The sequence below is a fragment of the Maniola hyperantus genome, chromosome Z (genome assembly GCF_902806685.2).
Source record: "Maniola hyperantus chromosome Z, iAphHyp1.2, whole genome shotgun sequence".
Lineage (NCBI taxonomy): Eukaryota > Metazoa > Arthropoda > Insecta > Lepidoptera > Nymphalidae > Maniola > Maniola hyperantus.
Window position 1 is genome coordinate 4167162 of NC_048564.1, and position 25153 is coordinate 4192314.

General features: G+C 35.9%; 1 protein-coding gene across 2 annotated transcripts in view; it reads right to left on the reverse strand.

Moving 5' to 3' along the window:
* Window positions 1-25153, reverse strand: part of LOC117995298 (tyrosine-protein phosphatase non-receptor type 11-like) — a 60778-nt gene that overhangs the window by 6498 nt on the left and 29127 nt on the right. The window contains exons 1-4 of one of the 2 annotated variants that reach the window (XM_069508545.1): window positions 7478-7583; window positions 3300-3467; window positions 2688-2841; window positions 1472-1615 (exon numbers count right to left, since the gene is read on the reverse strand). In XM_069508545.1, coding sequence (XP_069364646.1) covers window positions 1472-1615; window positions 2688-2841; window positions 3300-3467; window positions 7478-7576 — 565 coding nt within the window. In that variant the 5' untranslated portion in view covers window positions 7577-7583. Of the gene's footprint in view, window positions 1-1471; window positions 1616-2687; window positions 2842-3299; window positions 3468-7477; window positions 7584-25153 lie in introns of those variants that run through there. The other variant, XM_034983288.2, reaches the window with a different exon arrangement.

Here is a 25153-nt window from a genome sequence, read left to right on the forward strand (position 1 = left end):
ATATTCTTTTTTAGGGTTCCGTACCTCTTTGTACCTCCGGAACCATCAGTGCACGATGCTGACACGCACTTGGCCAGTTTTTTTTAAATATAAGACAATGCAAACGCGGCTCCATACATAAACATTTTATGTAAATGTTTTGTCAGTGCAAACTCACAGTTATGTCGATTAATCTAGTATCTTCGTTTACCACAGCCAAATGTAAATTGATGGCGTCAGTATACAATGCTTTTAATATTGATAGGTAAATACATTATCTGGTTGCATGTATAAACAAAGGTGTACGTGATTTTGAAGGAGTAGGTATATCGCAGGTATACGTAAATTATTCAGACTTGATCCTTGTATTCTATGGCGTCCTCGATCACATTAGTATGGCGTTAACGCATGTCTATGGAATGAGACAATGAAGATAATTTTCCTTGTCCAAGAGACAATGTCAAATTCGTTTAAAGCATTAGGCATTTATAAATTCTCTTGAGTATCTGGAGTTATCTTGAGTATTCTAGGTTTTTTTTGGGCAATGGTGCTTCAATATTGGGCGGGATTTTTGCTGTCTAGGTCTATTGTATTGTATTCTTGTATCTTTTGTAAATTTTGTATTTTTTGTCAATAGCAAGTAAGAAGATATTAGGCTTGGCTCATTTTTTGCGCAACAGATCAGCCTGGCTGTCCAGCGTGGAAATGCAGTCAGTATACCTACTTGACACCATTACACGCGGGCATTATTAGTAACGTAATTAGATAAGGCTAGCTTAATTAAGGCTTTTATTGCAATCTTTTCAGTATAGTAAGTATAAAAGATGATAGTTTTGAACCACGGAGAAAATTATCCAGCAGTTCTCGGTCTATTGTTTATACAATTGCCATTTCTGCTACGCCTAAACAGGATCTGTTGCCGTGAACTTGTCACTCAGTCCTTGGCTGGACTGCGTGCTATTGTTGGTAATTATTGTTACTTTGTTTTATGTAATTGCGACACAATATAACCTTTATCACTAAGAACATCGTTTGGTTTACCCACAGTATCAATCGATGGATATCGACGGAATTCGTAATCGACAGATATTCCATCCTCAAAATTTATGGACCTAGGATATTATACCTAAGAATATATCTGCAGCAATAGGACTGAGAAGTTGGAACTACTACTGAGCACGGGTTTTTTCAGATTGAGAAGGGGTTGGTCAAGTGTGGATTAACAAACTTCACACACCTTGGAAATTATAGAAACATCTCAAACATGCAGGTTTCCTCACGAAGCAAGTAATATTTAATTGCATAAAATGCACATAACTCCAAAAAGTTACAGGTTAGAGCCTCGAATGAATTATGTAAAGGCCCGGTTTGAACCCCCGACTTCCAAATACGATGCCGACGTCTTAACCACTAAGCTTTCACAGCTTTTAAGTTATAGATAGACCCACGCAACTTTTTTTTTATTGTATAGTTATATTTAAAAATGACTTACAATTTACACTGTTTAGGCTTTCATTAGAGGACTGTACAGAGCTTGTGGAGCCTCCGAGACGCGATGATCGGATGTAGTTTGCGTTGATGTAGTCGGATTCAGTACGGTTGCAACGCTTGCGCAACACCACACGAGTCTGGTCGTCTGAAAAACGAAAAAGCTCCTTTTAAAATTCATACAACATTTTCATGAAAGAAAGCATGTAAAGTTCGGTATGTACCTATGAACGAATTACTACCCATATTGTAAATGTGAAAGGAAAGTGTGTTTGTTTGTTGGTTAGTTCCTTGTGTTACAAATCGTAGAAGCGTAGGTACGCAAGATTTTTGATGTGTCGTGCTTTGATTCCAAGCATTGATGCTTATTATTACTTACTAGAGGATGCCCGCGACTTCGTCCGCGTGAATTTAGTTTTTAAAAATCCCGTGGGAACTCTTTGTTTTTCCGGGATAAAAAGTAGCCTATGTCCTTCCCTGGGATGAAAGCTATCTCTGTACCAAATTTCGTCAAAATCGGTTGAACGATTGAGCCGTGAAAAGCTAGCAGACAGACAGACAGACAGATATAATATATTTATAATATTAGTATGGATTAATCACTAACTATGGACCTCATAAGATATCTCAGAGGCACTCAGCGTGTGATGGAGAGAGCTATGCTTAGAGTTTCTCTACATGGTCAATTAATCAGAAATTAGGAGATCCACAGGTAAACCGTGGAGCCGACAGAGCTCAGCGGGTTGCGAAGCTGAAGTGGCAATGGGCAGGGCACATAGTTAAAAAACCCGGTAGATATTGGTGTCCCAAGATGCTAGAATGGCGACCTCGCTTCGGAAAGTGCAGCGTCGGAAGATCTCTCATTAGTAGTCATAGTCCCAAAAGAGACCTAAGTTCAGCAGTAGACGTCTATCGATTGACGATGATGATGATATTTATCTTAATGTATAAAAGGAAAAGGTGACTGACTGACTGACTGACCTAGCAACGCAAAGCTCAAACTACTGGACGGATCGGGCTGAAATTTGGCATGCAGATGCTAGAGAGAGAGAGAGAGCTATTATGACGTAGGCATCCGCTAAGAAAGGTTTTGGGATAATTCAACCCCTAAGGGGGTGAAAGAGGAGTTTAAAATTTATGTAGTTTACGCGGATGAACTCGCAAGCATAAGCTAGGTATTATTAAAGTAAGGAAGGTAGTAAATAGTAATAAGTACTAACACGGCAACACATTGCGGTATCTATTTTTGTTGGCATTCTCCATCTTCAGGCCTTCTTTGGTTGTGTAAACATGGATATCCTCAAGAATCTTCAGCGACTGAAACTCTCCGTCGAAACCACTGTAGTTATCCGTCTTTTTGAATTCATCCATTTCCTGTAAATGATAACCTATTTATACCTACCTATTTATTTATTTACACAAACACCAGAATTTCAATCGTGAGGATGATTTAAACAAGCAAGAGACAACTATGATTTAAACAAGCAAGAGATGTGGAATCCATTGGTAGAATTATGCTAACCAAGACAGCATCGTACGACATCGAAAGTTAATAGTGACGTTGCGAGTGTATTTTGTCGGACAGCTCGTGAAGTTCCAGCGAAAAGAACAAGAAAGAGGGTAGTTCGCTATTGCCTTTGACAGCTCGAACTTCATCTCTCGCAGCACTTTTAAATGTTTAATTTATTACTGTCACCAATTCACAAAATCGCTTACTTATTAGAACTATCAAAGCCGTTAAGCGACTCATTCCCAAGCTTCCTTACTGTATTTAAATAATCCTTTATGTTGTAATAGGATTTTTCATTGATTTTTATTGCAACTTTGCTAACCTGAACTTTCTTGTCAATGTCCTGGGCCCTCAGACAGGTTCCGCTGACTGGCTGCAGCAGGCGCAGTACGTCGCCCGACGTCTCTATCATGGGATACGCGCGGAAATGCTCGATCAGCCCCACTAGGTCGTCGAACTGCTCACCACTTCCGACGTCGTATTTGTTTTGCTGCAATGGAGAAGTAAATTTTAAAAAATACCTATCTAATGTACTGACAGCCGCACTCAGAGTCGCTAATCGCTACTTAAGATTGAGTTAAAACGAGATAGATTTATGTGAGAGAAATAGCTCTGTCTCGTTTTAAGTAAACTTAAGTAACGATTAAGGGACTCTGAGTGCGGCAGTAAGTATTTTTATTTTATGATGCGTGAAAATTCAGGCCCTGCAAACATTCATGAACTTTACATGACTCTGAACTCTTAATAGTATTCTCAGATACGAGTTAGCCATATTATAAATGCGAAATTGTGTTTGCTTGTTGTTTTGTTCTTCAATCACGTCGCAACGGAGCAATGTATGGGCGTGATTTTGGCATGGGTATAGTAATTAAATACCTGGAGAGTGATATAGGCTATTTTTCATCCCGGGAAATGAAAGAGTTCCCACGGGATTTTTAAAACCTAAATCCACGCGAAGTCATCAAGTCGCAGGCATCAGCTAGTCTAATCAATAAAAATCTGAATCTAATCGAGAAAAATGTGTAGGTACCTACCTAAACAAATACATTATTTTCCACCTTTATCAAAAATACGAGTTCCTTATTTGTTATGTTTAAAAGTTTTTGAGAGGAAACTAAATATTTATTATGATGGTTTGTTTGTTTTTATTTTTGAAGGTTGGACGTAAAACTTGTTTTAAGATGATCAAGATATTGAGCAGTCTGCTGTTTAGCTGACTTACTTCATAGTAGATACTAATTATTCACTACTAAACAACTAGATTGTGGCTGGATGAGGAAGGCTGAGGACTGGGTGTGGTGGCGCTCTTTAGGGGAAGCCTATGTCCAACAGTGGATGTGCACAGGCTGATGATGATGATGATGATGATGATAAAACAAATATATTCAATTGTAGGACTATAATTTACCAGTATTTACTAGCAACGACTTCATCCCTCAAAATAACTTTTGCAAAACCTTCACGCAAGTACCAACAATAATAAAATTGTAGGTAGGTACAAAGTGTTAATACAAATATAAATTTTTATATAAAAGATGAACGTATATGTATCTACCTACATCATCTTTTACATGTATACAATGTAGACACATAATAACCATATATATATTGTAAATAGTCTTCCTGAATCGTAAAATGAAGCATGAAATCTAAAAAAATATAAAGATAAGAACATACAAAGTAGGGAGGTAGGTATATCCCATAAAGACAAACTTTCACTTGTACCTAATTACACTAACCTTTAACATATCGAAGAGGATAAGGTATGACGTGAGTGAATTTATAAAGGTCTGTCAATATCTTTTGTACCAGAGAGGTACCATAATCTATACTTACTAGAGGTGGTGATGCTCTGCAAACTGCGTCAATCAAATTGAACAACAGACAAAGGCCAGCCATGTTTTTGTACCATTTAGTAAATGAGCACGTTACCTGCCTGCTTTTTATTTATTTATTTATTTATTGGACACACAAAACAGATTATGACAATAATTGATAACTGAGTAATACAAGACATGAATAAAACTAGTCACTCTCCAAAAAAAAGTGTGTACAAATGCAGTTATTAGTAATGGACGTGTACGTAGTTAGTAACGGACTCACTATTAAACAACACCTATACTATAATAAAGGAACATAGAACTAAAAATTTGTTAAAAATCGAACACTAAATACTTACGTGTTATTGTGTTAGTTATTATACAAAACAAAAACGTATTTATATAAATTTATAAGAACCTAGAAAACAAAAATATAAGTGAATTAATTTTACTCTATATAATAATGTTAATAACTACTTTCCTATCTATATCAAATCGTATTTTAATAAGAACTAAAGAGATAAGCACTGACGTATACTAACTTGTTCACGACTTTATTCACTTGGAATTGATCTAAATGTTTTCCAGTCAAAAATGATATATATTTCTGGGATAATACTGGTCAAGAACATGCAGGAACGCACAATATGAGTATGGTTCCATAATCATGCAAGTAAAAAACTATTTGTCCTAAACTAAAAGTCAGAAGTACAATACCGAACAAATTTTTTCTCTTAATATTTTAAACTATCTGTTCCAAATTTACAACTTTCCTGGTCGACAATAATTCGTTAAGTACTTACCCATTTGTTTCAGAAAAGTTGTGATAATACTACGTATCAAAATTCAGCTTTCTTATGTTTCTGTACAAACCAATATAAAAGAGATTTTTAATAATTGAAACAAATGTAAATTAGTAATAAAAAATGTTAATATTAGACACATAATATATCAGAAATAACATTCAATTTTAAAATTACATACATATAGTGAAGCACGTATAGAAATAACTTTAAAAAGCCAATAGGTATAGATTAAATATATCCACTTAAGATATCATTTATTTAAGACGTGTTTGAAGATGTAATTTATCAGTGTTTATATTTGAAGTGGTTCTTTAGGCACACGGCAAGACGTGCCGTCTGTTACTGTCCATACATAATATAAAAAGACTTGTCCTGACTAACTGATCTATTAACATATTATTACGTTCAGCCAAAACCGCTGAAGTTAGAAACGTATAATTTTGATAGTAGATTTCTTTTAGGATGTAAAAACTCGCTAAGAAAGGATTTTTTAGATATAAGTACCACCCCTAAGATGTTAAATAACGGATGAAAATTGGTATGTACATCCGCCATTTTTCCAGTTATTTCCATGAAAATTGGTACGTATTTGGACTATCGGTTAAAAAGTAGAAATACGTATTGAGAATTTAAGGAAATTCAACCCCTCACCAGTTTTCGAAAATCCCATTCTAGTGACGCCGTCTAGAATCTAGATCAACTAATCTAGAATATTGTACTACTTAACATAAACTGTACATATTTTAGTGACCAGTTGCGTATTTATTGGCCTCCAGTACGTGGACGACGACATCAAATGAGTCGCAGGGAGCCGCTGGATTCAGGCGGCGCAAGTTCGTGGCATATGCAATTGTGCAAGGCAAGTAGAAAAGAGTCTATGTTCAGCAGTGCGCATCTTTCGGATAACGATGACGACAAAATACAACAGGTAGAGCATGATTTTACTAGACACTGTGGTCTGCTCCTCTATGGTATAAACTCAAAGTTTCGCACCTACAAAAACTTGTTCAATATAATTGGTTTAGTTGTTACTTGTTGCGAACAGCGTATACAGATTCCCTCGGTCAGTGAATTTTCCCAGATACCTACGTCACTGATTGCATTCCATGAAGGGTAATTATTTTTGTAATCACCCGAACCGTGTCACGCATCTACAATAATTATTATTCTTGTAGGTTCTTGTGTTTACCAATAGATAGCTATTGAGATTATTATCTATTAATAACTAGGACACACCCCAGTTCTACTTACTCAACTGGGTTCTCATCGTCATTTTAACCCATGTGCGTAGTCCACTACTAAGCATGCTAAAACAGCTAAGGTCTTCGTTTTCCCTTGGTTTTTTATTCAACCCACCTATTTGTTTACAAGTTAGTACTTATATTAGTTTCTCTCACAAGCACTTTAATACAATAATGTCAAAATGGGTGGTTTCTATTTTAACATGAGCAAAAGTTGACAGCTTTTTTCCCACAAATTCACAGCACACGCTTCTATCATCGCTTTTTAAAGCTAATTCTTTTAAAAGCTAATTTAAGTACTGTTTGTATCAATACGACCCCAAAGATTTAGCATAAACATGAAAAAAGGAATTAATAACTAATATGAAAGTTAAATTTTGCATAAACTACCACATCTATAATTTTCCAGAAAACAAAACATAAGAGTAATAAATTATGACCATTAAAGGACTCTCAAGTCGATATTGTCGATACCTACCAACACTTAGTCCGATGCTACTTTGATAACTTGTGGAAACTGATACAGCTATACAGTTTTGCTAAAAATTACTTCTTTGGCAACTGAAATCTTACCTTTATGCTGAAGAACTATATAAAATTCAAGCACACTGTAAACGCATTTTATTTCCTTACATTTAATGTCTGAACACTACGTCTGCGGGTTGGAAACACATCATTTGCGCAGCTGCCAGGTGCACACTGCACTTCCCACATTGTATATTGACCAATCATACGTCAAATATAACCTCCACGAATGATATGATCACCTAGTACGAATGTTGCAAATCTATGCACTATTTGCATACCTACACATGGCAGCGCCAACTTCATACGCATCGAGAACTGAGCTGAAGCTAGTCTAGGTCATATAGATATGCACTGATGACCTATTGTGCACTTGAGTCTAGGCTTTCCGCGCATGCCCTGTGTCCCAATCACTTCTCATGATTCATTTTATCCTAGTAGCCCTCTATGCACAAAATGGCAACGTTGCATTTATAGGGATGACATGCACACAAAAGTGCAACCAAACCTACTGGCACGCGCTGGTTCTCTCTCTATACCCATAATCAATGAATCAAATCATATGCAAACAGCAAAAAAAGGAAAGGTGAAATTTTAAATTTGATGACAATGGATATACGTCCATGTTCGATGTATCGAATATATTTTTCACCACCTTCAAATAAGGAAGAGGTTCTCAGTCCAGTGCGTTTCTTATGTAGCTACGACGATAGAGTTCCGGATTCTATTTTTATTCTATAGAGGAAATCCTCGAATGACATAAAAAATATTAACTGTTCTGAAATAGTTCTAACCTGGCTTCAAAAACAGCCAACCAGTCCATCAAATTCCTAATGCGCGTGGTCGCCATTTTAGTGACATCAGCACAGACTGAAGTTTCGGGTATATTTTTACTTAAAAATACCTCAAATGACGTCAAAATTTCGATGTTAATGAGACATGGTTCCAACGCAATAGCAATTTGCGGGACTTACGACAAATAACTAATACCTACAACCTACAATAGACAATGCAGTGTTAACTTCAAATCAAAGCTAAAGAAAATAAAATAAGGAAAGAAAGAAATGTAACCTATGCTCACAGCTTAAGCGTTTAGATGTAAGAAGACATTTAATTGCGTTAAAAAGAACATAACTCTAAGTTAAAGAAGTACCCGGAATCGAACCCCGGACCACCCAAATAGGATGCCTAAGTCTTTATTATCACATACATAATACAAAATATATATAGCCTATCACTCGTTTTTGTACACTTAAGTATGCATCTCTTATACTTTTAATCTGGTAAAGTGGTATAAAAGCATGGATGCGTAGTATATTATGTTGTCGGTTGCACTAAATGCAGTCATCATCATCATCATCATCATCAACCAAAAGACGTCCACTGCTGGACATAGGTCTCTTGTAGGGACTTCCACACGCCACGGTCTTGCGTCGCCTGGATCCAGCGGCTCCCAGCGACTTGTCTGATGTCGTCCGTCCACCTAGTGGAGGGTCTTCCAACGCTGCGTCTTCCGGTGTATGCAATATATTAACTTATTGTTAATCTCCTGTATTGTTGAAAAGCATTCCGTGCCGGGGCTCGTTGAAATGCAGATTGCATACTATAGTACGCGACAGGTAGAGATGGCACTCGGGTAGGGGACGCCGCGCACACCCGCACAGCCTCCACGTAAACCCGGTGCGGGATAGCATGGGGGAATGACGTGCGGATGTGCGGGGCGTCAACCGGCCTCATACCCCGATTGCCATAATATCGACCTGTTGCGTACTATGGGTAATAAATATCTTTCCTGTCAGTCATGTTATCCCGGTAACTTGTACTCTACGTGCTTTTACTTACCTATAATATTGAAATTTCTTTATTGCAATTTGCAATGATTGCAATTTAGTAAGTAAATAAAATGTGTAGTAATCATTTCACAGGTAGGTATCATGTGAAATGTGCGTTTTAAGTATTTAAAATATATCACTTGCTTAAACGGTGAAGGAAAACATAGTGAGGAAATCTGTATACCTGAGAGTTCTCCATAATGTTCTCAAAGGAGTGTGAAGTCTACCAATCCGCACATGGCCACTCTGAGAGGAGACTCGTGCTCTGTAGTGAGCCGGCGATTTGTTGATCATGATGATCACGATTAAAAATAAAATAAATGATTATCTCTAATAATTTGATTGCAGATTTATATATCAAAAATTCAAAATAGAATATTTCCAAATAAATGTACCTAAATTTAATTCTGCAATGAACACCAAATATTTTTGTTTATAACAATTGGGTATTTTCCTACTTTTGAATTTGATAAATATTATAACTGTATATAAACTAGGATATAAATAATGACGTACACTGAAAAAAGTATTAAAATCCGACAAAGATTTACAAAGTTACAGGCATTTTAATTTTGGAGTTGGAGGGTCTTATATCCCTTTCTTGCAAAACGAAAATTTGTATGAAACCACACGAAGCTACTATGGCATTAGTAAGGTGTGACGTCAAAATGCTATATCGCTATCTGTGTCTAATCAGAAATATTTAAATGCTTGTAACTTTTATGTTATTTGATCGATGGAATTATTTTTTTCAGTTTACGTCATTATTTTTATCATAGTTTATAATAAAGTAATAAAAAAATTGGAGTCAAATACCCAATTATTGTTTTAGCAAGTACAGGTAGAGACATAGCCTCGTTGGTATAGATAGCAAAGGAAAATGTTCCGATTCCTGATTCGGGTTCTTTCCTTTTATATATACCTATATAAATTTAAATTAAAATAAAATAAAAATTTAAGCAAACCAAATTTATTTTTTTTCCATTAAATTATTAAATTTACTAAATAAACTATTAATAAACTTAAATCTTAAACCAAAATTAACTAACTGGTTTAGGATTACACTGCACCGTGTATTCTATATGTGCCTAATATATGGTTCAAACCTACAAAGTTCTGTAATCGAATGCATTCAGTTGCATTTTGTTACCAGGCAATCAGATTTTCTACGGAGGTGAAACTGCACTATTCCTGATGGGCGTGCACTTACCTATAGTACGCGAAAGGTCGAGATCGCAATCGTGAACGGAACGCCCCGAACACCCGCACAGCCTCCGCGTTAACCCAGTGCGGGCGAGCGGAGTGACGTGCGGGTGTGCGAGGCGCCTCATATTCCGATTGGAATCTCAACCTGTCGCGGAATACCAATGCGTACACACATAGTAGGCACTACTTAGGTAGATACTATTATGGTATAGGTAGATACTACTTATATACTTAGACTATATAATAAATATTATCTAGGTATATAAGTAACTGAACTAAAAAGACAAAGGCAGTATAATTCTATTAGCCCAAGACATATAATATTATATTATTTTCTTTTCTTTTTAGGTCGCTACTTTTGGCTAATTTATAAACCGACCATTAAACTAGACATTAAATTAAATAATAATTAAATCTGTAAAATGATTTCTAATTCAAAACTATCAAACTTTCCTTTGAATATTACTGACGGCTGAAAAATTTACCTATCTAAACTTTAAAGTTTAAACAATATGCTTAACTACTACACTTTCATTTTCATATTCATGATGCAAAAGCAAGCCGCTGCATCCGTTGCAACAATGTACGAAGCTATATACTAGGAATGCAGACGGCACAAGGAACGAAGAATTGCACCACAGTGCAATTCTTCGTTCGCAGTGCAAAAAAAAGTGCTTGAGCATACAATATTGTGCTGAATTGAATATGTACCTGTATAATATAACTAGCTGCCGTGGCGAACTTCGTTCCGCCTAACAATCGATTCAATTTTTTAAATTTTTCTTTCGGTAAGAACCATCCTCGTACTTCAAGGAATATTATGAAAAAGAATTAGCGAAATCGGTTCAGCTGCTCTCGATATTTGCGATCAGCAACACATTTTGCGATTCATTTTTATATATGTATGAATGGTATGTAAGAAATCACGATCTCCACAGGGACCTTAAGATAGAGTTCGTAAACAAAATCATCCAAAAGTACGCAGAAGCTCACCAACATCGACTTCGCCATCATGTTAATTTGGAGGCTGTGAAGCTTCTAGATAACATGGACATCAAAAGGAGGCTCAAAAGAACCAAGCCGTTCGAATTAGTGTTAAAAAGTACATAAGTGCAGCGTTTGTGTATTAGTGCTTGTGCTACTTTATTTTTCTAGGTCACAAGAACATAGTGAACTGTAAGTACGTGTTAGAATAAACTAAGGTCAGTTACTGGACTGTAAATTAGATTTAAAAATTAATCATAAGTAGAAGTTTAAGCTAGAATAATATTACTTATTAGCCCATAGGCTAGATGGTAGTAGCAATAAAGCTACCATTTTATAATGGTGCTTTATGGTAGAAAAAAAAAAAAAAAAAAAAAAAAATTATATATAGAGACTAGCTGCCCCGGCGAACTTCGTACCGCCTAACAGTCGATTCTTTTTCAGGATTTTTTAATTTTTTCTCTCCATAAGAACCATCCTCGTACTTCAAGTAATATTATGAAAAAGAATTAGCGAAATCGGTTTAGCAGTTCTCGAGATTTGCGATCAGCAATACATTTAGCGGTTCATTTTTATATTATAGAAAGATATATAATATTCATCGACATTAAGAAAATATTACAATAAAACTTAAAGCTAGAGTTATCTAGTTACTCGACACATCATGCCCACGTGAAATGGTGCCAAGAATACTGGCTGAATTACCGCGCTGGACAGCCAGGCTAATCCGTTGCGCAAAAAATGAGCCAGCCCTTCTGTCACCAGAGGCTATTCATCGACATTATGACATAATATTATGTAGATGAATATTCGTCGAATTTAACCAGGCAGATCTTTTTATCACTCAACTCCACCCCTAAAGGGATAAAATGGGGGTTGAAAGGTATTATGAAAGTCCTACATTTTAAAGATACAGGTATGAAAATCGGCATCAAAGTTACAAATAAAAACATGCATAAGTTATTTTGCTAAATCCCACCTTAAGGATGGTAAAATAGGGGATGATAGTTTCTAAAGGAAATAAAATTTGAAAGATTTTTAGGGGGTAGAAAGTATCAGCTAAGAAAAGATTTTGCGAAAATCCACTCCTAAGGGGGTGAAATTGGGATAACCATAGAACTTCTCTACCTCTCTCAAGATCCAGGGTATAGACGAAACATTTTGTTTTAGTTTTACTAGACAATAAAATGTTATCAAAAAGGTATCTAGTTTAAGCACTTGATCTTCCGCGTCCGGTCAACTGTACTATGGATTTAAAAAAATGTTCCATAGTCCATTTAACTGTACCATAAATAATTTCTTTTATCCGTAGCACGGTTGACCGGACAACTGGACTGTACTACGGGTAAAAGATCTAAAAAGTATATAAAAAACCATCTATGCATTATTGCCTTTCTAATAGAACTGGTTTGTGGCACATCGGTCGAATGGTTTCAAAGTCTATAACAGACACAGGTAGAAACATTTTTTATGCTTTATCTATTAAAAAAGAAGATGAATGCAAGAAAATGCTTATGTTGGTGCGTTGTGCAACATTGTACACTGTTCTACTAGAGCAACATAACTCAAAAGGAATAATCTGAACTGGAGCAATAATTAATGAATGGAGTAAAAGGGGGGATTACCTACAACGTAAATAATAGTATGAAAAATTAACATACAACTATTGAAATTAAAACAAGTTGTTTTAAAATTTGTTTTGCTTTAAAATTCATCATATCTGTTGTATAGAAGCAGGCGTTACATGCAAAGTGCAAATGTGCATTGTAAGGTCTACATCTCCTGAGGATGCTCCGGTGTCGGGACGAAACGTGCGTCAAGTGTGTTTGGGATTTGAGTGGTGCTGCGTGGTGGTGGTGCGTATTGCTTGCCTGGTGGCTGCTTCTTCCTGCATGTTTACCAGTGGGAGGGTGGGCGGTACATTTCGCATGCTGCATGTTGCACCACACAGATTCGACCTGTTTCAGCGGATTATAGCAAATTAAGCTTTTGGTTCATTGTTCATCATATCTACCTTCTTACGGCGAATCGAATCAGAACCTGCAGAAATGGGTTTGTGGTGCAGTGTTCATCGCGCTCCTCCAAAAAGCAATATTTCATAGAAAACAATGTAGGTAGACTATTAATTTCAATCTAAATAATATATAAAAGGAAAAGATGACTGACTGGCTGATCTATCAACACACAGCTCAAACTACTGGCCAGATCGGACCGAAATTTGGCATGCAGTTAGCTATTATAACGTAGGCATTCGCTAAGAAAGGATTTTTTTAAAATTCAACCCCTAAGAGGATGAAAATATAGGGGTTTGAAATTTGTGTTGTCGTCACGCGGACGAAGTCGCGAGTTGTTGTACTGTGTTTAATTCATCCAAGGCTACTACAGGCATATTAAAAAAACCATCTATGCATTATTGCCTTTCTAATAGAACCGGTTTGGGGTATATCGGTCGGATGGTTTCAAAGTCTATAACAGACACAGGTAGAAACATTTTTATATATTAAAAAACCGGCCAAGTGCGAGTCAGGCTCGCGCACCGAGGGTTCCGTACTACAGTCGTATTTTTTCGACATTTTGCACGATAATTAAAAAAACTATGCTACATAAGAATAAATAAAAATCTGTTATAGAATGCACAAGTAAAGGCTTCTTATATGATACCCCATTTGATATAGTTATCTTACTTCGAAAATTGAAAATATTAATTACTAGCTTATGCCCGCGACTTCGTCCGCGTGGAGTAAACAAAGTTTAAACTCCTATTTTACACCCTTAGGGTTGATCTTTAACAATGAGATTTTAACATAATATGAGCTTAATAAAATATGGCATTAAAAATGCAACCCCATAAGGGTGAAATAGGGATTTGAAGTTTGTATGAAAGTCTGTCAGTTTTGAAGTAAGAAAAATTTAGCCCATAAGTAGAAAATTACGGGGTTTGAAATTTGTATGAAAGTCTGTCAGTTTTAAAATTTAAATCAAGATATTGAGTATGTAAATGTAAGTAGGTATATATTATAGAAAACAGATGACGTAGGCATCCGCTTAAAAATAATTTTGGAAAACTAAACCCCTCAGGGGTTAAAACAGTGTCAATTTTCAAACCCCTACTTAACCCCTGAGGGGTTTAGTTTTCCAAAATCCTTTCTAAGCGGATGCCTACGTCATCTGTTTTCTATAATATATACTTACATTTATATACTCGATATCTTGATTCAAATTTTAAAACTGACAGACTTTCATACAAATTTCAAACCCCTTAATTTTCTACTTAGGGGCTAAATTTTTCAAAAACCATGATACACGTTTTCTATGTTTATAACAATTTGTGTAAATACAAAATTTCACGATTCTTACTTCAAAACTAACTGACTTTCATACAAAATTCAAACCCCTATTTCACCCCCTTAGGGGTTGAATTTTCAAAAATCCTTTCTTAGCGGATGCCTACGTCATAATAGCTATCTGCATGCCAAATTTCAGCCCGATCCGTCCAGTAGTTTGAGCTGTGCGTTGATAGATCAGTCAGTCAGTCAGTCAGTCAGTGAGTCAGTCAGTCAGTCAGTCACCTTTTCTTTTTATATATATAGATTACATTTATATACTCGATATCTTGATTCAAATTTTAAAACTGACAGACTTTCATACAAATTTCAAACCCCTTTATTTTCTACTTAGGGGCTAAATTTTTCAAAAACCATGATACACGTTTTCTATGTTTATAACAATTTGTGTAAATACAAAATTTCACGATTCTTACTTCAAAACTAACTGACTTTCATACAAACTTCAAACCCCTATTTCACCCCCTCAGGGGTTGAATTTTCAAAAATCCTTTCTTAGCGGATGCCTACGTCATAATAGCTATTTGCATGCCAAATTTCAGCCCGATCTGTCCAGTAGTTTGAGCTGTGCGTTGATAGATCAGTCAGTCAGTTAGTCAGTCAGTCAGTCAGTCAGTCAGTCACCTTTTCCTTTTATATATATATAGATTAGTTCATTCATGACCACAATTTTTTTTTTGTGTGATGTAATCCCAAATTCTCAGTAAGACCTAGCTACCTCCAAAATTTCATGATTCTAAGTCAACGGGAAGTACCCTGTAGGTTTCTTGCCAGACCGACAGATAGACAGACAGACAGACAGATAGACAGACAGATAGACAGACAGACAAACAGTCAACAAAGAGATCCTATAAGGGTTCCGTTTTTCCTCTTGAGGTACGGAACAATAAAAAAGATGATGAATGCAGAAAATGCATCGTTTATCATCATATTATTATTATTATGTTGTGGTGCGTTGTGCAACATTGTACACTGTTCTACTAGAGCAACATAACTCAAAAGGAATAATCTGAACTGGAGCAACAATTAATGAATGGAGTAAAAGGGGGTGATTAAAACGTAAATAATAGTATGAAAAAAGCTGTGATAGCCTAGCGGTCAGGACGTCTGCCTTATATTCGGAGGTTGGGATTCGACCCCGGGCACGCAACTCTAACTTTTCAGAGTTATGTGCGTTTCAAGTAATTAAATATCACTTGCTTTAACGGTGAAGGAAAACATCGTGAGGAAACCTGCTCTACTTACTTAAAAATACTCTCGGGTGCACCGCACTACAGAATATAATAGAACACTCCAAGGTAGAAGACGTAACCACGCAGTCATCAACACTGTTTCAAGTAATAGGACCCACTTTGCTGGCAGACAATATCAAAACCTTTCAACCTACTTATATAACAAATTAAATAGAACCTTAAACATATACGACATGCAACTCTTTAAATGCAAACAAACAGTAACTAGTTTTCTAAATAATCTAAACTATATTGATACGGAAAATCTACTAAAATTTCAAATTTAAATTTAAATAAATAATTAAAGCTATATCAAATCATCAACGTAAAGAAACACACACAACACACACTCATACACACACACAAACACACACACAAACACATACCCATACACGCACGACACATTGCATGCTAATTGTTTAGACTTATTTATAGTTTTTGTTAACACAACTATTATGTTTGAGACTGAGGAGGAGGAGCGGGGACCCTGAGACACAGGTTTATCAAACTTACTTCAGGGTTCCCGACACTAAGCTGTAAACCGACATTGTTGTCATAAATAAATTTTCATTTTCATTTTCATTTTCATACTTCTCACTCCGACAGGAGACTGTAGTAAGCCAGCGATGGGTTGATCATGATGAATAGTATTATTATGATATACCTACATAGATCATAATATTCCCTTACCTATCTCCTATTCTCATATAGGAGAACATAATATAATTAATTGATTGATGAGTATGAAAACCGAAACGTAGTTCAGGCAATGATATTCTTTTTACATTGTAATAAATTATTGTAATCATGATTTCGCCATAAGTACTAATAGCTAATAATCCAAGTCAACTTGTAGCATAGTTTTTGTTTTGAAAAACAAAAGACTTCGTTAGCGATGGGAATAGATGTTTTTGTATACTTTCTCCGTTAAATCAGTACCCTAATTATAAATGTGGAAGTGTGTTTGTTTGTTGGTTTGTCATTCAATTACGTCGCAACGGTGCAACGGATCGGTGTGATTTGCATGGATATAGTCAAAAACCTGGAGAGTGACATAGGCTACTTTTTATCCCGGAAAATCAAAGAGTTCCCAAGGGATTTTTAAAAAACCTAATTCCATGCGGACGAAGTCGCGGGCATCAGCTAGTCGACAGTAAATTCATTTTTGTTTACAAAGTTTGTGTTATCAGATAAGTCTCATGTAAATTATGTTAAGATCTGATTGCAGTTTCCAGCTAAAAGACCGAACTCAATGAATTACAGCAAATCTATGGGGGGTCAACGTATGTGCAATGTTCGCTTGATTTTGTGGAAAATTACAGGATTTATATCGAAATTTCAAAATTATAATTAGGGATTCAAAATTTTAAACTAATTTAAGCGTTATTTGATGTTTTTCAATGTTCTTTTGATATAAATTAAATCAATCAGTGAGTTGTGTTGTGTCATGCAAATGCATTGACCCGTGTGCAACAAAGTACAATGTAGTACCAGGATAGCAAAATACATAAAGAGGTGAGCCAGCGGAGTGCACTCGGTAATTGGGTCACCTCGGTTATCAGTTGCAGTGACCCACTTCAGTTATGAAACACTTATTAACATACACACATATTATTAAATACTAGTTTACTCTGACTTTTGTGAACTAGTGAACTTGAAATATGTAAACAACTTTTAAAGTAGATACTACCACTCCCGGTTCTCAGCTTTTTCCTCATTTCGGATCTTATCCCTCGGGGGAGTCCTAACATAGCTGTCTCCATATAGCTCACTGAGCGACTTTGAATTTGTGAACAAGGCCGTTTGTCAGTGTACACGTTTCAGCACCATTGTTACATTATTGTTATTTACAGTACGTGGCCGAATGTAATGGACATCGACCTTTAGAAGGAGATAGTAAATTTGTAAAGCGCTGTCCCTGCCGTAGAGACCGACAAAACGTCATATAGGTATGAGTGACAGAGAGAACGCTCTACAAAGCCGAAATGTCATTACCGATGTACATTACTATTTCGGCCGCATACTATACGCACAGCTATACGTACTCGTATATTTACGTCGTATAAAAACCTATCTATACAAAATTACGGTGGTATTAATTAATTACTTAATTATTACGGTTGTAATACTTACAATAGAAAGACACAAAAATAAAAATAATCTACTTGCACAAAATTATTTCCCAAAGATATCACTACACATTAGGCACTATTCCAGGAGTAAAAAATTAACAAAAGAAGATATTCCGCGCTTGTTAGAGAAGAACAATTTGATTGGCAAATAAAAGAGATTGATTTCCTGGATATGAGAGAACAAATACGATACTGCCCTGCTAAGTCGAGAGGCGTTATCTCTGAGATACTTACTCTCTTTTAGGTTTTTTTATACCATTCGATAGATAGCATAATTTCGGATCTAATGGTTGGTAAGCCAAATAACGCTATCTGACTTAAAACATTTAAAAAAACCACTAAGAAGTTTTTTTATAATAATTTATCATTAAATTACTAAGAGATTTGACAGCATGTTCTTTTTATGAAGCCAAATAGCCGCATAAATTAACATAAGTTCCGGAGCTAGCACTTTTGCGCTAAATAAGTGCGGTCATTATTAGTTTGCCAAAGTTTGAGATACGGCTATACCGTATTTAATATTTTTTCATAGAAAGCAAAATAATTGCTTTAACTTTTTTTTTGTAATTTGCTGCAACAGTTAATAAAGTTGTTAAAAAATCTTAAATGATTACAAAATTAGATATTTCGATCAAATACAAAAATTTGACATATTTTTATATGGAACGTTCAATGAGCAGATAAAGGCCAAAAGCACTATCTCAATTTTTAAACCTTTATTTTTAATCAAAATAGCGATATCTCACAAAAAATTTCATGGATATGGTATGTCATTAATACCTTTGGTCAAAAATACGTTTAAATAGGTTTAATCATTTTTTTTTTAAATTTGGTTTTACCCCCGTTTGAAGGTGGAAAAACACAATTTACAAAAGTTGTTTTTTCAAAACTTACTCTGACTGAGTTAGCGCTTTTCGGCTTATCAGGGCAGAATGACAGGCGCAATAAGTGACCATATTGATAAAAAGTTCTTGGAAAAAATACCTAAGTATACAGAACTGGCGGATCAATTTTCAACCCATGACGTACTAAGGATTTTCCATGGATTTTTATTTTACTGATTTAACATTTCCTTCTTATTTATAATTCCCTAGTAAGTTTCAGGCACTAAATCAGTATCATGTTACACGTAAAATGCTATGTTGGCGCTTTTTTCCACCAGGCATTTCCATTTGACAAACTGATCGTATATTTCCTTCTTATCTATAATTCCCTAGTAAGTTTCAGCTACCAAATTAGTATCAGATTACACGTAAAAGTGCGATGTTGGCGCTATTTTCTGCCATGCATTAACCATTTAACAAACTGATCGAACATTTTCTTCTAATTTATAAATCCCTAGTAAGTTTCAGGCACCAAATCAGTATCATGTTACATGTAAAAGTGCGATGTTGGCGCTATTTTTCACCATTTCATTTGACAAACTGATCGAAAATTTCCTTCTTTTTTATAATTCCCTAGTAAGTTTCAGGCACCAAATCAGTATAATATTACACGTAAAAGTGCGATATTGGCGCTATTTTCCGCCATGCATTTTTTTTATTTTTATTCAGATACAAGTTAGCCCTTGACTGCAATCTCACCTGGTGGTAAGTGATGATGCAGTCTACGATGATAGCGGGCTAACCTGGAAGGGGTATGGCAGTTTTTATTAAACCCATACCCCTTTGGTTTCTACACGGAATCGTACCGGAACGCTAAATCGCTTGGCGGCACGGCTTTGCCGGTAGGGTGGTAACTAGCCACGGCCGAAGCCTCCCACCAGACCAGACCAGAAATTTAGAAATTATAAAATTCCAAACCCCTGCCAGGAATCGAACCCGGGACCTCCCACTATTAAGACCACAGCGCTCACCACTGCGCCAGGGAGGTCGTCGGAGGTCGCATTTTCATATAACAAACTGATCGAACATTTTCTTCTTATTTATAATTCCCTAGTAAGTTTTAGGCTCCAAATTAGTATCGAGTTACACGTAAAAGTGCGATGTTTGCACTATTTTCCGCCATGAATTTTCATTTGACAAACTGATCGAATATTTCCTTCTTATTTATATTTCCCTTGTACGTTTCAGGCACCAAAATTACACGTAAAACTGGTATTTTGGCGCTATTTTACACCATAATTTTTATAATGACAAACTGATCGAATATTACCTTCTGCTTTATTAATTCCTAGTAAGTAATAGGCACCAAATCAGTATCATGTTACACGTAAAAGTGCGATGTTGGCGCTATTTTCCACCATGCATTTCATTTTACAATCTGAGAGAATATATTTTCCTTCTTATTTATAAATCCCTAGTAAGTTTTAGGCTCCAAATTAGTATCGGGTTACACGTAAAAGTGCGATGTTTGCACTATTTTCCGCCATGAATTTTCATTTAACAAACTGATCGAATATTTCCTTCTTATTTATATTTCCCTTGTATGTTTCAGGCACCAAAATTACGCGTAAAACTGGTATTTTGGCGCTATTTTACACCATAATTTTTATAATGACAAACTGATCGAATATTACCTTCTGCTTTATTATTTCCTAGTAAGTTTCAGGCACCAAATCAGTATCATGTTACATGTAAAAGTGCGATGTTGGCGCTATTTTTCGCCATTTCATTTGACAAACTGATCGAAAATTTCTTTCTTTTTTATAATTCCCTAGTAAGTTTCAGGCACCAAATCAGTATCATATTACACGTAAAATGCGATGTTGGCGCTATTTTCCGCCATGCATTTTCATATAACAAACTGATCGAACATTTTCTTCATATTTATAATTCCCTAGTAAGTTTTAGGCTCCAAATTAGTATCGGGTTACACGTAAAAGTGCGATGTTTGCACTATTTTTCATTTTAAAAATTAATCGAACATTTCCTCCTTATTTATAATTCCCTAGTAAGTTTCAGGCACCAAATCAGTATCATGTTACACGTAAAAATGTTATGTTGGCGCTATTTTCCACCATGCATTTGCCTTGGAAAAACTGATCGAATATTTCCTTCTGATTTATAATTCCCTAGTAAATTTTAGGCTTCAAAGTAGTATCGGGTTACACGTAAAAGTGCGATGTTTGCACTGTTTTCCGCCATGCACTTTTATTTTAAAAATTAATCGAACACTTTCTCCTTATTTATAATTCCCTAGTAAGTTTCAGGCACCAAACCAGTATCATGTTACTCGTAAAAATGGTATTTTGGCGCTATTTTTCACCATATATTTTCATATAACAAACTGATCGAATATTTCCGTCTTATTTATAATTCCCTAGTAAGTATCAGGCTCCAGATCAGTATCAGGTTACACGTGGTTAAAAGTGCGATGTTTGTGCTATTTTCTGCCATGCTTCATTTGACAAACTAATCGAGTATTTTCTTCTGATTTATAATTCCCTAGTAAATTTTAGGCTCCAAATTAGTATCGGGTTACACGTAAAAGTGCTATGTTTGCACTATTTTCCGCCATGCATTCTCATTTAACAAACTAATCGAATACTTCCTTCTTATTTATATTTCCCTAGTAAGTTTCAGGCACCAAATCAGTATCATGTTACACGTAAAAATGCTATGTTGGCGTTATTTTCCACCATGCATTTTCATTTGACAAACTGATCGAATATTTCCTTCTTATTTATATTTCCCTAGTACATTTCAGGCACCAAAGTTGCACGTAAAACTGGTATTTTGGCGCTATTTTCCACCATATTTTCATTTGACAAACTAATCGAATATTTCCTTCTGATTTATAATTCCCTAGTAAGTTTAGGCACCAAATTAGTATCGGGTTACACGTAAAAGTGCGATGTTTGCACTATTTTCCGCCATGCATTTTCTTCATTTTAAAAACTGATCGAACATGTCCTCCTTATTTATAATTTCCTGGTAAGTTTCAAGCATCAAATGAGTATCATGTTACACATAAAAATGCTATGTTGGCGCTATTTTCCACCACGCATTTTTATTTGACAAACTGATTTAATATTTCTTTCTTATTTATAATTCCCTAGTTAGTTTCAGGAACCAAATTGCGCTATTTTGGCATGCATTTTCATACCCAATTTTGTAACCCGATACTAATTTGGTGCCTCAACTTACTAGGGAATTATAAATCAGAAAGAAAATATATTCGATCAGTTTGTGAAATGAAAATGCATGGTGGGAAATAGCGCCAACATAGCATTTTTACGTGTAACATGATACTGATTTGGTGCCTGAAACGTACTAGGGTAATATAAATAAGAAGGAAATATTCGATTAGTTTGTCAAATGAAGCATGGTGGAAAATAGCGCCTTTTTACGTGTAATATGATACTAATTTGGTGCCTGAACTTACTAGGGAATTATAAATCAGATGGAAATATTCAATTAGTTTGTGAAATGAAAATGCATAGTGGAAAATAGCGCCAACATAGCATTTTTACGTGCAATATGATACTAATTTGGTGCCTGAACGTACTAGGGAATTATAAATCAGAAGGAAATATTCGATTATTTTGTGAAATGAAAATGCATGGTGGAAAATAGCGCCAACATAGCATTTTTACGTGTAATATGATACTGATTTGGTGCCTGAAACGTACTAGGGAAATATAAATAAGAAGGAAATGTTCGATTAGTTTCCCGGTGCTTACCGGTGCAAGGTCGCCATTCCACCACCTTGGAACCCCAACGTCTATATCGGTTTTTCAAACTATGTATCCTGCACATTGCCACTTCAGCTTTTCCACCCGCTGAGCTGAGGAGACCCAGTTTCAATAAATTAATTACTTACAAACCATAAAAACTACTACCCATTCTTGACAATTTACATGATACGTTGTATAATATCGTTATTATGTGTTGTTTGCTTAACGACAATAATGGTTTATCTGCATTACAAATAGACATTCTCATACATTTTTTATTTATAGCGCTCGTAATCATCTGTGGGCGCACGTGAGTTCAATCTGGAGAATTATAGACAGGTATTACATTAATTGTATTGCTATAACATTATAACTAGTAGAGGTAGTATTAAGTATTATAAGTAATTAAAAAAATACTTCGGTCCACACCTGACGTATTCTTATCTTACAGTACACTACTGACAGTATTCGTACACTTGGAGTTTTAACGCTTACCTATTTTAATTTTTAACCAGACCGTATCATTTTGGCTCAATCATTCGCTCAGCCGTTCATAAGTAATAACACAAGATGTGAGGTGTAGACCCACCCTTACCTATTTAAAAATGAATCCTAGAATTACGTTGCATGCACATATCTAGTTCAGTTTAGTATTATAAGAGGAATGTGCAACATCCATATAAACTCGACAGAGTTTCAGCATGTCAAGCGTAAAATTGTATAATTATTATTTGGCTGAATAAAGATTTTTTTTTTAAACTGCTGTTAACAGCCTGGAAGCAACTTACATTTACTATAGTAGGGACGCGATAGGTGGAGATGGCAATCGGGGAGGTAACGCCCCGCACACCCGCACATCCCCCATGCTAACCCAGTGCGGGCAAGCACGGGTGACGTGTGGGCGTGCGGGTCGTCCCTCCGCCTCATACCTCGATTGCCATCTCGAGCTGTCGCGGACTAAACGTTATGTAGGCCTAACATTTAGATTGGTTTAAAGTTTAAAGTTATGCCTAATTGGTGTCGATTCTGATATTTTTCTCTAAATTAAATTCAGTATATTTTCATGTGCGTTTTTTTACAATAAAATTGAAGTGAATCCTACGTTAATAAAGCATTTTAAGAAATTCCAACGAGATTTAAGAAAAACTAAATCTATACGCGATCATCTTTATAGGAAAAAGATAAATAACATTTATTAACTCGTAAAAGGATAAACAAAGCAGCTCATAAATTCGATAAATAAGGTAAGTTGTATACTGAACTGTAATGCCCGCACCGCACTACATTCACACCGCGAAAGCCGCAAAACAACAGTGAAGAATGAATTAGCGGTCGGTCACGGTCACAGTTCACGACAATGACGGAACTCCTAACAAAACGTCGAGGCTTCGACGTTATATTTGACCCAGGGAACCCTATTTTTCTTTGTTTTTACGTTACCATAGCCTAGTATTTGACATATTATCGTCGATTGGGGATTAAACCAAGAGTTCCCTCACTCTACTTCACTCAGGCGTCATCGCGTTTGCGAACCTAGGACGGTTTTTAAGGTTCCGTACCTCAAATGGAAAAACGGAACCCTTATAGGATCACTTTGTTGTCTGTCTGTCGGTCTGTCAAGAAACCTACAGGGTAGGTACTTTCCGTTGACCTAGAATCATTAAATTTGGCAGGTAGGTAGGTCTTATAGCAGAAATTAGGAAAAAATCTGAAAACCGTTATTTTGTGGTTACATCACACAAAAAAATTAAATTGTGGTCATGAACTAAAAATTAGTATTTTCAATTTTCGAAGTAAAATAACTACTATCAAGTGGGGTATCATTTGAAAGGGCTTCACCTGTGCATTCTATAACAGATTTTTATTTATTTTTACGCATCATAGTTTTTGAAATATCGTGCAAAATGTCGAACAAATACGACTGTAGTACTCAATCCTCGTTGCGCGAGCCTGACTCGAACTTGGCCGGTTTTTTTGTAAATGCGGATGAAGCTGTGGAAAGTTAGTCTTTTCTTTTTTAGTTCTTTGTGGACAATTTTTTATGGAAATCGCGAGCAAATTTCATGACGCGATTCACGCTAGAGTGTAGAGCGGGTTTAATATAGAAATCTGTACGTAACTTAATACCGTTGCGGTCACCGCCCCCATCGACTGAATTCGGCCTCAGCCTTCGACTACACAATCGAATGTGAAGTTGTCAAACGCCAGGGCCAACTGGGTCTAGAACTTATAGGCCAGTAAGTGAAGTGTACATTTTTCTACTTGACATAATTAAAATATGAGTTACTAGCTGATCCGCTCGGCTTTGCTCGGGTGAAATTTGATATACCTATGTACACATAATATACTTTATGTATAATGTCATACTTTGACTTTGGAGTCTTAAGGGCAAAACGCACTTGCGCTGCGGTGTTCGTTGTTCGTATGGAGCATGAT